At 44.5% G+C, this 13,637-nt stretch overlaps 1 protein-coding gene across 1 annotated transcript in view; it reads left to right on the plus strand.

The window, feature by feature from the left end:
- The window catches only part of FGD6 (FYVE, RhoGEF and PH domain containing 6), a 120,521-nt gene that overhangs the window by 42,396 nt on the left and 64,488 nt on the right, over window positions 1-13,637 (plus strand). Inside the window, exons 4-5 of the mRNA XM_047788262.1 lie at window positions 13,298-13,365; window positions 13,451-13,481. Coding sequence (XP_047644218.1) covers window positions 13,298-13,365; window positions 13,451-13,481 — 99 coding nt within the window. The remainder of the gene's footprint in view (window positions 1-13,297; window positions 13,366-13,450; window positions 13,482-13,637) is intronic.

The following is a 13,637-nucleotide window of genomic DNA, read 5'->3' on the forward strand; positions in this document are numbered from 1 at the left end:
GCTAGGGGTCGAATTGGAGCTGTAGCCTCTGGCCTACACCACAGCCACAGCAGTGCAGGATCCGAGCCACATCTGCGACCATACCACAGCTCATGGGCACAGTGGATCCTTAACCCACTGAGTGAGGCCAGGGATTGAACCTCTGTCCTCATGGACACCAGTCAGATTCTTTTCCACTGAGCCATGACGGGAACTCCCTGGAACTCCACTTCTTTGATTTTTAATTTCTCAATTTACACAGTAGGAAAGTTATGTTCCCCTGAGTTGTTCTGAGGCTCAGCCAGGGTAATAGTTGCCAAAACACTTTATTAAGTCAAGAAGGTTTATGTACATTAAACACACAGAATACATTTCTAGATGTGATAGGTGGTATTAGTTTCCTAGGGAAGATGTTGCAAAGTACCACAAACTGAGTGGCTTAAAACAGAACTTTATTCTCTCGTAGTTCCAGAGGTCAGAACCCCCAAATCAAGTTGTCAGCAAGGCCGTGCTCCCTCTGAAACCTGCACAGGAGAGTCCTAGTGTAGCTCTCCCTTGGGCTTTGCCGGTCAGCCGTGCAGCTCATTGGCCCACAGCTGCAGCACGTCCATCTCTGTCCCCGTCGTCACACAGTGTGCCCTCTGCATGCATGTGTGTCTGTGTCTCCTCTTATAAGGACACCAATCAGATGAGGGGCCCACCACAGTCTAGTGTGACCTCATTTTAACTTAGATCTGAAACAACCCTATTTCCAAATAAGGTCACACTCCAAGGTCGTGGGGCTTAGGACTTGGATATGTATTTTGGGAGAGCATAATTCAGACCGTAGTAGGTGCTGTATTCCATGGACGTGTAATGGGCACATCACTGATAGGGGTCCAGATGCCAATAACATTTTCTCGTGAAAGTGCCAGCCTCTGTCTTCCAAGGAGGAGAGAAGGAAGAATGTGTGCTGCTGTGCCCTTGTCTCCACGTCGTGAAGGAAGCGCAAACTGATGTTCCAGAAGTCATTCCTAGCGCGGCGAAGACACCACCACGAAAGGAAGCCGACGACCCCTGCCCACCCCTGTGGGCCTGTTCTTGTCTGTGTGCAAGTTATTGCGCTTAATCTTCACAGTCATCCGGGACATAGATACGGCCTGTGGCCTGTTTCTGTTTTCACATGAAGAAAGGGGCTTTGTTTGTTTTTGTTGGTTTAAAACAGGTGAAGTGGGAGTTCCCGTCGTGGCGCAGTGGTTAACGAATCCGACTAGGAACCATGAGGTTGCGGGTTCCGTCCCTGCTCTTGCTCAGTGGGTGAAGGATCCGGCGTTGCCGTGAGCTGTGGTGTAGGTTGTAGGCGCGGCTCAGATCCCGCGTTGCTGTGGCTCTGGCGTAGGCCGGTGGCTGCAGCTCCGATTCAACCCCTAGCCTGGGAACCTCCATATGCCGCAGGAGTGGCCCAAGAAATAGCAAAAAGACGAAAAAATAAAAAATAAAAATAAAACAGGCGAAGTGTACTTAACTGGCCTCAGAACCTCCTGAATTGAGATTTTTTTTTTTTGTAACCCAAATTCGTTTCTGCTAATAACTTGATAGAAGCCACAGAATCTGAATGATGCTGATGGAACCTATGTTAATGTCTCTTTTTTTCTCAAGTTTTTAATTTCATAGTTTTTGGTCTTTACTTTCAGTGCTTAGAAATGCTTGTTTAAAGATGAGATCCGTTCATTCCACTTGGCTGTGGTTAGGGGATTCACTACCGTTCACCCCTCCCAAATATGGACTCCCCTGCCTTTTGCCCCCCAAATTTTCTTTGTAAAAGAGCTCACATGTTATGTATTCTCCTGAAGAGAGAGGTGGAAACCTAAGAGAACGTTGTTTTGTAGAAGTTAATCGTAGCGTCACCTCATTTTGAGGATAATTGGATAAGATGTGTCTCAGGCAGATCTGGCTGTTGAGTTTTTTGCTTTTTAGTTGAACTCTTGAGTAATATGGCAGAGCCCTTTTACAAATTTTGTTTAAAAATGGTGGATAAATTTCACTGAACTTGACTCAGAGTGAACAGCTATGAAGAGAACAGAGTTAAGAAACGACAAAGCTGGGCTATTATCAGGAGATTGGAACATAAAACTGGATTTCAGATCAAAAGGTTCTGCGCTGGAATTTGTTTGAATTATTGTATGACCTTGACGAAGTTATTTCATTTGTGGCTCATGTTTCAGCTTCCACAGCAGTGTACTTTGGGGTGATTCAGTTTTTTAACAAGCAGTCTCCTTTGAAATGTGATTTAATTCAAACGAGGATTTTCATTAACTGAAAAGTTAGGAGGCCAAATATGGCCTCTCTCGTGAGGTTTTACACTGGGACTATTTTTCCCTCATTGTTTGACTTGGATTAGAATTATTGTTCTTACAAGTTGGAGTTAATATAAGAGCTTTTTATCTTGTTTGGTTCTTTAGTTGTATTTGACTTTCTGTTTTGAGTGTAATCCACTGAATTATTTTCTTTTCTGATTTTTTTTTTTTTGTCTTTTTAGGGCCGCACCCGCAGCACATGGAAGTTCCCAGGCTAAGGGTCAAATCAGAGCTACAGCTGCCTGTGTACAGAGTCACAGCCACAGCAACGCCAGATCCTTAACCCGCTGAGCAAGGCCAGGGATTGAACCCACATCCTCATGGATACTAGTCGGGTTCCTTAACTGCTGAGCCACAATGGGAACTCTGCATTGAATCATTTTCTAGTAGTTACTATCCCCTTAACTCTGTTGTCTTCCTAGTTTAAAAGGTAAAATAGACAGCAGAATACACAGACTTCCAGAAGTTTAGAATTGCAAAAGGCCTTAATCATCGAGTCCAACACTCTACCCTTTTCCAGGATGAAACAGCTATAATGAGCTTATTGTTTGTTCGTTTGAGTTTACATTTTCATGTTACTCAACGCATATTCAAAAGCAGTGTGCTCTGGTCTTAGATTATGAAACCGTGGCAGCCACCCTTGTACACTTGCTTTTTTTCATGCATCTTAAGTGCATAGTGAACCAGGCACTGTTCTGTGTGCAGAGCAGTGCAAGCGTGAATAAGGTCACATACCAGAGAGGATTCAGACATGTCAGCAGATAAACACAGTCTGCGGGGGAAAGTCCCATCAATTCTAGACTAGTAAGAAAAGAATCTTGTTTGGAGATGGTGAAGAGAGACTATCAAGGCCACCTTGGGAGTTTCTGTTATGGCTCAGTGAAAACAAACCTGATGAGTATCCATGAGGACGAAGGTTCGATCCCTGGCCTCACTCAGTGGGTTAAGGATCCGGCGTTGCCATGAGCTGTGGTGTAGGTCACAGACGTGGCTCGGATCCTGCGTTGCTGTGGCTGTGGTATAGGCCGGCAGCGACAGCTCGGATTCGACCCTTAGCCTGGGAACCTCCATATGCCGCAGGTGCAGCCCTGAAAAGAAAAGGAAAAAAAGGCTGCCTTCAGAAAGGAGAAAACCTTTGAGTGCCATCTTCCAGGATGAGGTGGAATACGACAAGCTGAAGTCTTTGGGAGAAGGGGAGGTGGTGGAGAGGGACGTCAGAGCAGAAGGACACACCTGTAAGGGCAGAGCACACTCGGAGTTGCAAGGTGGTTCCCGTTTGGCTGGGGCAGAGGGTACACAGTGGAGGGGAGCAGGAATGAGACTAGTGAAGATAACTAGACACGCTGCGGAGTGGCCTGTGCACAGAGCAAAGGAAGTTCAGTCTTGGTTGCCCATAGGTGGTAGGGAGCTGCTGATGTGGTCAAGCGGAGAACTAATGTGATTATATTTGCATTTAGCACTCGTGCTCTGGTGGTGGGGTAGAGAATGGGTTGCAGAGGGGTAAATCTAGAGCAAGGAAGCCACTGGGGTTTTTACCATGTTGTAGGCAGGCAATAAGGAGGCAGGAGTTCCCTTCATGGCTCAGTGGTTAATGAACCTGACTCGGATCCATGAGGATGCGAGTTCGATCCCTGGCTTCGCTCCTTGCGTTGGGGATCCTGTATTGCTGTGGCTGTGGTGTAGGCTGACAGCTGCAGCTCCAATTCCACCCCTAGCCTGGGAATGTCCATATGCCACGGGTGTGGCCTTAAACAGCAAAAAAGGGGGGGTGGTTGGGGAAGAAATAAGGAGGCACTATGGAAGAAAAGGGAAGGATTAATGAAATATTCAGAAGCACAAATCGACGGGGCTCAGTGACTCAGTTGGGATCATAAAAGGTGGCGAATAAAGTGGAGTCCAGGTTTCTGGTTTTGGTCCGTGGGCATCTGCAGTGACTAGTGTGCAGGTTCTTCACGGCTTGTTTAAGGAGAGACTGGAGGTCATCAAATGCTTTATTCTTTGTGGCTCTTTCCCCGGTTATGGTCACCCCCCACTGCCTGATTATGATCCTTCTCGCCTCCAAGATAACAGCGTGTTTCATAGCCGTGCTTATGTGTGGGTAATTGTAGATATGGTTTGTTCCTTTGTTCACTTCTTGAAGGCTGGAGCTATTTCTTATTTCTCTTTAATTCCCTCTTCTGACATCTACTTTCATGCCCCATTTCAGATCTATAAAAGCAGAATTCCCAGCTCCCTAGGAATCTGAACTTAAAGAGCTGGCAGTACTACCGATCAGTAGTGTTTTCAGACTTAACTGTAGAGCAATGAATCAGCCGACGGTGGAGCTGTTTTCTTCTGCAAACTTGCTATCAAATGATGGATAGTCAGTTACTAACTTCAGATGGAGTACGAATGGAACTTTTTTTTCTTTTTTGGCCTTTTTAGGGCTGCACCCATGGCATAAGGAGGTTTCCAGGCTGGCCTGTGCCATAGCCATGGCAACTCCGGATCCTTAACCTACTGAGCGAGGCCAGGGTTCGAACCCACATTCTCATGGATACTAGTCAGATTCGTTTCCACTGCACCACGACGGGAACTCTGGTACTTTCTTCCTCTTAGGAATGATCTCAGAATAACAAGAAGGATAAGGAATACAAATTCTGCTTTCAGTGGTATTAGGAGACGGCTAAAACCCCAAATCACGTATGTGAGTAAGGGCTACCATTCCCATCAGCTAAGGTTCTGATTTCTCTGCATCCTTACCAACCCCTGTTATTTTCTGAATTTTGATTATACCTTTCTGTGGGTATGAAGTAATATCTCATTGTGGTTTTAATGCATTTACCTGATGACTAATTACGTTAAACACCTTTTTATATGCTTGATGGCTCTTCTTTTGTCGTTCATGAAATGTCTGTTCACTTCTTTTACCCATTTGTATCATTCATTTTTATATATGGTGTCAGAGTATACATTCACCTTTTTGCTTGTGAATATCCAGTTGTGTCAGTGGTATTCAACCATTTGTTGAAAGGGGAAGAAAAAAAAAAAAAACCTCCCTTTTCCCTTTGAATTGCCTTGACAAATTTGTCAAAAATCCATTGACTGTAAATTTGAAGGTATACTGCTGTCCACTTTTTGCCCGTTGATCTATGTGTCTGTTTTTATGCCAGTACCTGCCATGTTTGCCCCAAGTTTATAATCTCAGTTTCTAGAAAAGAAACATGCTTTATAGTCACCAGTCTCAGTACTGCCTCCTAATCACTGCCACTTGCCATGCGAACACCTGAGGCCTGGCATATTTAATGTTTACATCTTAGGGTTTTAATCAGAGTTCCCCTTGTGGCTCAGTGGGTTAAGAGTCTGACTAGTATCCATGAGGACATGGGTTCAGTCCCTGGTCTCACTCAGTGGGTTAAGGATCCAGCATTGCCACAAGCTGCTGTGTAGGTCCGAGATGCAGCTTGATCTGGTGTTGCTGTGGCTGTGGCATAGGCCTGCAGCTGCAGCTCTGATTCAGCTCCTAGCCTGGGAACTTCCATATCCCGCAGGTGCGGCCCTAAAAAGAAGAAAAAAGTAGGATTTTAAGGTTGAAAGTTCAACACTGATTAGACAAAGGAGGACTGTCAGGCCCACAGTAGTTTTCTCCTAATGTTTTTGTCCGCTGCTATAGCAGAAGCAGGATAACTGTGTAAGGATGACATTATTATGAGTCACTCTGCACAGTTCTCTCTACCCGAGGCCCCAGCAGAGCAAGGTCCTAAAGTGGGGGGCGGGGGGGGGCAGAAAACTTTCAGAGTAGAGAGTTACCAAGGGAGGAGTGATTAAAAGAGGAAAGGAAGTAAAGGGTAGATGCCAAAAATGAAGTACACCAACTTGAAATGTTTGTGTAGAGCTGACACATTTTAAATGGTTCTGCTATTTAAATATTTCAGCCCCGACAGTGTGCCTAGATTTATTTAAAGCTACTAATAAAACCCCCTCTTGAGCTTTAAGGGACATCACATCATTTGAAAATAGAGAGTACAGGATCAAGACGTCATTTCTTTCCATGGTTCAGGCTTCTGTTTTTAATGTTCATGTATTTCTTCTGGCTTTCTGATTTCTAAAAGATATACTGTATTTTACAAATATTAAAGATCCTAGCTGTGGATGATACAGAGAAATCATTGTAATAGTTAGGAAGCATTGACTTGCTAAAATACTTTCCAAAGTAATTACCTGCGTGTGAGTGTGTGTACGGCAAACACGGTCCTGGCTGTTAGTGCAAGACCGATGTGCGCTCTTGAGGATTCGGCTGTGCTCATTCAGACTGCCTCCTGAGGCTGGAGTGAGAAGCAGTGAGGTCCTGCTGTATAGCACAGGGAACTGTACCTAATCACTGGTGATGGAACGTGATGGAGGAGAATGTGAGAAAAAGACTGTGTACATATGTATAACTGGTCACTTTACAGCAGCAATTGACAGAACATTGTAAATCAACTGTAATTGTAAAAGATTTTTTAAAAGACTGCTTCCTACGGAATATTATCTACGTGTGGTTTAAAAAGTAGGTGGATGAAGTTGAGTGTCTAATGCCCCATTTTGCTCAGTTGAGCAAAACTTATCCAACCTGTTAGTAGCAGTCATTCAACAACCTGGCTTAGAGAAGAGGACAGAATAGGGGATGGAGGTCAAATTCAGCTGTCTCATTGTCCCTTTTAAAAAATTAGAGTTTGGGGAGTTCCTGTTGTGGCGCAGTGGTGACAAACCCAACTAGTATCTATGCAGACACGGGTTCAATCCCTGGCCTCACTCAGTGGGTTAAGGATCCAGCGTTACCATGAGCTGCGGTGTAGGTCACAGACACGGCTTGGATCTGGCATGGCTGTGGCTGTGGCTGTGGCGTAGACTACAGCTCTGATTTGACCCCTACCCCGGGAACCTCCAGATGCCTCAGGTGTGACCCGAAAAAGCAACAAATAAAAAATAGAGTTTGGGAGCTAAGGCCAGGTAGCAAGGCTTACTGGACTGGCTTGTTATTTACTCTCAATAATTGTTGGTTCTTTATAGATTATTTTTATAAGCAGTTGGTTTCATCGTCTACTTTGAATATTTTTTGCATAACAATATTTATATTCTGGTGGAAGGTTAGGATTTCTTAATATTGTAGTAAGTTCTTCTGTAGTAACATATGAAAGGGACAAATACGGTGAGATTAGTGTTTACTCTGGAGAAGGAGGGGAATTTTAATGTTATATATGTTTGTTTCATGAAAAGATTTAAACCAAATATTGTAGGATGTTTAGATGTGTTGAATCTTGAGGAAAGGGGAGAGGAGAAGAAACATATGTGGGTCCCATGTTTAGCAGTGAGTGGTTGTAAGGATATGCCATAATTAGCCAGAGATAAGAAAGAGAGATTCAGGGTGCAGAAGAAGAATTTCTAGGTTAGATATTGAGAAATCCGGGTTCTCTTTCCAACTCTGCTGGTAACTGACTTTGAATCCTGGCACATCCCTGTTGTAAGTGGGTCTTCTTTGGAATTTTACTCTTGGCCCAATTATCACTTTATATAGTCCTGGTGTTTGATTTCCTTCGCTTCCATGACTTCAGTTACCACTATGATACCATGGTTTTTAATATAGTTTAAAAAAAAAAAAAAACACTACAAATAAAGCTCTTTTTTATATTCCTTTTGTTTTCCTTTTTTTGTTTTTCATTTGTCTTTTTAGGGCTGCACCTGCAGCATATAGAAGTTCCAAGGCTAGGGGTTGAATCAGAGCTGTAGCCGCTGGTCTATGCCAGAGCTCATAGCCATGCCAGATCCTTAACTCACTGAGAGAGGCCGGGGATTGAACCCACATCCTCATGGATGCTACTTGCATTCATAAACCTGCTGAGCCATGATGGGAACTCCCCAAAAACCCAAAGGTTTTTTGGTTTTGTTTTGTTTTGTTATTTTGTCTTTTGTCTTTTTAGGGATGCATCTGCAGCATGTGGAGGTTCCCAGGCTAGGGGTCGAATTGGAGGTACAGCTGCTGGCCTACACCACAGCCACAGCTGTGTGGAATCCAAGCCGCATCTGTGACCTACACCACAGCACAGGGCAACACAAGATCCTTAATCTGCTGAGCGAGGCCAGGAATTGAACCTGAGTCCTCAAGGAGACTGGTCAGGTTCATTAACCACTGAGCCACAATGGGAACTCCAAAACCCAGGATTTGAACATGCTGTAAAATCTTGAGAAGTCCTCTCCCCATTTCACTTGAATGTCACCGTTGCTTTAAGTAAGTTCACAAAAGCGTTTTTTAAATTCTGATTTTATTGAAGTCTAGTTGATTTACAATGTTGCGTTAGTTTCTGTAGAGCAAAGTGATTGAGTTATACATGTAGCTGATAGTTTGCATTTGCTCCTCCGAGACTCTCAATCCGTCCTTCCCTTCCCCTCCTCTTCCCTCCCATTTGGCAACCACCAGTCTATTCTCTGTGAGCTTGTTTCTGTTTCATAGGTAAGTTCGTTTGTGTTCCATTTTAGATTCTGCATTTAAGTGATATCATATGGTATGTGTTTTCCTCTTTCTGACTTCACTTGGTGTGGTAATCTCTTAGGCCCATCCATGTTGCTGCAAATGGCGCGTTTCATTCTTTTTTATGGCTGAGTTATATTGCATTATCTATATATAATCATATATAGATATATACATGATCATATACAGATATAGATATACACCACTATGTATCTATTCGTCTATGGACATTTAGGTAGTGTCTATGTCTTGGCTTGTGTAAACAGCTGCTGTGAACATCAGGGATGCATGTATCTTTCTGGATTACAGTTTCGTACAGATAGATGCCCAGAAGTGGGATTGCGGGATCATGTGGCAATTCTCTTTTTCAGTTTTTTAAAGAACCCCCATACTGTTTTCCGTAGTGTCTGCACTAAGTTACAGTCTCACCAGCAGTAGAGCGTAGGAGGATTCCTTTAATAAAACCGTTTTAGTGTATGTACAGAACATAAACAGACATGCTTTAAGCAAATCATTAAAATATAATTTTCTGAAGGGTGTCATTAATTGTTTTTTGTTTGTTTGTTGCTCTTGTTTGCTTTTTAGGGCCACATCCATGACACATGGAGGTTCCCAGGCCAGGGGCCCAATCGGAGCTGTAGCTGCCAGCCAGAGCCACAGCAGCACGGGATCCAAGCCGCTTCTTCGACCCACACCACAGCTCACGGCAACGCCGGATGCTTAACCCACTGAGCAAGGCCAGGGATCAAACCCGCAACTTCGTGGTTCTTAGTCGTATTTGTTCCCCCTGTGCCATGAAGGGAACTCCTTCATTAATTGTTAAATCACATCTATTTTTATACTTTGGTTCTGACACTGAAATTCTGGAAGCAGGTGAAAACAATTTTTTTCCAAATAAGGAAGATTTAAAAAAAAACCTCTTAGAGGAAACCATAGGCAGAATACTCTTTGACATAAATCACAGCACTATCTTTTTATTGATCCACCTCCTAGCAAAATGAAAACAAAAACAAAAATAGGCCAGTGGGACCTAATTAAACTTAAAGCTTCTGCACAGCAAAGAAAACCGTAAAAAAGAGGAAAGACAACCAGAGAATAGTAGAAAATCTTTGTAAATGAAGTGACCAACAAGGGATTAATCTCCAAAATGTACAAACATCTCATACAGCTTTATAACCCCCCTAAAAAAAAAAATCAACCCAATTAAAAAATGCTCAGTTCATAGCAGACAGTCCTCCAAAGAAGGCAGACAGATGGCCAAAAAGCACATCACTAATTGTTAGAGAAATGCAAACCAGAATTACAGTGAGCCATCACCTCACCCTAGTTAGAATGGCCATCATCAAAAACTCTACAAACAGGGCGTGTTGGAGGCGGGTGTGGAGGAGAGAGGAGCCTCCGACACTGCTGGTGGGAATGTGAGCTGGTGCAACCCCTGTGGAGCACAGTATGGAGGTTCCTTAAAAAACTAAATACGGAACTACCAGGTGATCCAGCAACCCCAGTCCTGGGCATCTCTCTGGAGAAAACCGTATTTCAAAAAGATGCAGGCTCCTTGATGTTCACTGCAGCGTTATTTACCGTAGCCAAGGCATGGAAGCAACCTAAACGCCTGTCAGCAGAGGACTGGATAAAGAAGATGTGTAGGCGTTCCCATTCTGGCTCAGCAGAAACGAATCCGACGCGTATCCATGAGGACCCAGGTTTGATCCCTGGCCTCGCTCTGTGGGTTAAGATTCCAGCATTGCCATGAGCTGTGGTGTAGGTCGCAGACGCGGCCCAGATCTGGTGTTGCGGTGGCTGTGGCGTAGGCCAGCGGCTACAGCTCCGATTCGACCCCTAGCCTGGGAACCTCCATGTGCTACAGGTGCAGCCATAAAAAGCCACTAAAAAACCCAAAAACAAACAAACCAAAAAACAGTTCCAGTGCAGGTAATACTGTTCCAACACATGAGACCTCTTGTTGGGGACCTTAGGTAAACTATTTCGTTTTTGTTTAAACCTAAAACCCTTGAGAGAGGTGGTATTCAGTTTACAGATGATGAAGCGGCACCTCAGAGGTCTCAAGAACCTTAGGTTACAAATAATGTATGGCAGGGCAGGAGCCCAAACTTGTATCCTTGCAGCTTAAAGGGTAGGTACGTTCCACATGCTTGTTGCCTGCCCTACAGAGTCCTAGACATGGATGCGGAGAAGATTGGACATGCAGGGCCTGCAGGGGACTTACTGGTGGAGCTGCCTGGGGGAGGAGCAAGGATGGCAGGGAACAGGGGTGGTAGGAAAAGCCTCTACCCTCCCTGCAAGTATGACCCTGTGTTAGGAGACAGGGGAGGAGGGACTGGCAGCGCTGAGAGAATCTTGGCCAGGCTGCTGGGAGGGTCTAGGTCAGGAAGGGGGCCTGGGTCTAGTACCCCTTCCTGGTCAGCATTGCTGAGGGCAGCCCGAGGTCCTTGCTGCAAGGGACTCTGAACGGACAGCAGCTGGAGGCTGTCAGCTTGACTCCCTGCAGCAGGTTGTCTTGAGGGGCTGCCTGAGCAGGGCAACCCCGGGGCCCACACAGCCCTGTTCTGCCCTGGTGTGGGGGTGGAGGAGAGACCGACAGTGCCAGTAAGCAAACGGATACCCCCCCCCAGCGAAAAAAGAACTAAGATAGTCCTTTGAGTATGTGATGCTCAAAGAAGCAGCTGTGCTGCTATGATCTGTGATTTCACTTTAGAAAAGAAGACTTCACACTATTATTACTTTTAGAGACTCAAACATTAGGTAAAACTTTGAGATAATCTGAGAGTTCACTTCCTTTCTTTTTTTTCTTTTCACTCTCAGGTGTGCAACATAGCGATTCGCAATTTTTATAGATTATGCTCCATCTAGAGTTATACAGTATTGGCTGTGTTTCCTGTGCTGTGCAGGCTATCCTTGTAGCGGATTTATTTTAGACGTGGTATTTTGTTCCTCTTAATTTTTTATTTTTTATTTTTATTTTTTTGTCTTTTTAGGGCCACACCCATGGCATATGGAAGTTCTGAGGCTATGGAAGAATCGGAGTCACAGCGGCAGCCTATACCACAGCCACCGCAACCCAGATCCTTAACCCACTGAGTGAGGCCAGGGATCAAACCTGCATCCTCATAGGTACTAGTCAGGTTCTTAGCCTGCTGAGCTACTACGGGAACTCCTACCATGATTTTTTTTGATTTTATGAGTGACTGACCCCTGGATTGTCAATGGTCACTTTTTCTCCTTGTCGTATCCAGTGTGTGACATTGCCCTGTCCATCTGCACTCTGCAGCACAAAATAACTGGGTCCTGGCATTGCTGGCTCGAAGGTGGAGAAGCCTTTCTCTCTAAAACCACATCTGACATTTTCAACCAAAACGTCAGCACATTTTCCTTTTAATGGCAGGTGTCATATTTTTCACCTTACATGAAATACCTAACATTTGCAACTCCTTGTTTATCCTCTTGCTCTTCACTCTGGATCTGTCATATTTAGATCTTTCACCAGAACAGACAAGGAGAGAAACTCCTCTCCTTTTCTCGAATGGCCTGAAGTCAAAGCCAGCTCTATCGGTATTTTTTTTTTTTTTTGTCTTTTCTATGGCTGCACCCGGGGCATATGGTGGTTCCCAGGCTAGGGGTCTAATTGGAGCTGTGTTCTCCAGCCTACACCACAGCCACAGCACCTCGGGATCCGAGCCGCATCTGTGACCCACACCACAGCTCATGGCAACGCCGGATCCCTAACCCACTGAGCGAGGCCAGGGATCAAACCCGCCACTTTATGGTTCCTAGTCGGATTCATTAACCACTGAGCCACTATATCAGTATTTAAATGAGAATACAACAACAATAAATATTGCGACCTTATTCCTAATTACCTCTTTTTTTTTTTTAATGTTCTTTTTTTTGTCCCTGCTACAGCGTTTAATTTCCCCACAAAGCAATACACAAAGTAAAAGAATTTCTTTTCAGCTCTTTAGAATAAAACTGCCTTGACTGTAAGAGCATATTTCTAAAGTTTTACGTAAATTGAGAGAGCTCGTGGCTCTGATCCTGGGAGGTGTAGTCCTTTTCGGATGCACTTAGAGGGGCTTCATCGAGGGCCAGGCTCTCGGGCACAGTCCTGTGACTATTCCTTAGTCTTAAACCCCTGGTGTGCGCCCCAAGAACTCGCATTCATACGATGCCTGTCTGTTGGAATGTGGCTTCGGTCTTGAGCCGCTGACACTGTGCCCCGCCTCGGCTCTGGGGCTTCTTCGGCCAGGCCACCAGTCGGGCGCTGAGGACAATGAGGAGTACCCATTGCTCTCGGCGACTCCTGTATCGCGGCTTCATAACCGCATCTCCTTCTCCACGTTTGCCATTTGAGGCGTTGAATTGTATGAAATGTGTTCTCATTGAAAGCTCCAAGTTTCGGAGCTGGAATGTACATCGGACTAACTCCGGGCTTATCCTTTTACGAGTTCATGTTTTCTGAATGCACCCTTATCCACAGGATGAAGACACTGGGCTGAGAAGTAAAGTCCATCATATTGCCAAGGAGATCATGAGCTCAGAGAAAGTGTAGGTATCTGGTTTACAATTCAGAAGGCTCTTTGGTTCCCCACTGGCTCACTTCAAACATGTCTCTTATTGCTGTTTTTTGCAGGTTTGTGGATGTGTTAAAACTTCTGCATATTGTAAGTATTGGCTAATATTTTCTTGAAGTCTAAGACTATCCCCTTATTTTTCCCTGTCCCCCAACATCTTCAGCATAATTAACCTAAATATACTTAAATTAACATGTGTGTATGTGTGTGCTTTCTGGTACATGTTTATATTTTTCAATTCACACG

Source organism: Phacochoerus africanus, chromosome 7 (assembly GCF_016906955.1).
Source record: "Phacochoerus africanus isolate WHEZ1 chromosome 7, ROS_Pafr_v1, whole genome shotgun sequence".
Lineage (NCBI taxonomy): Eukaryota > Metazoa > Chordata > Mammalia > Artiodactyla > Suidae > Phacochoerus > Phacochoerus africanus.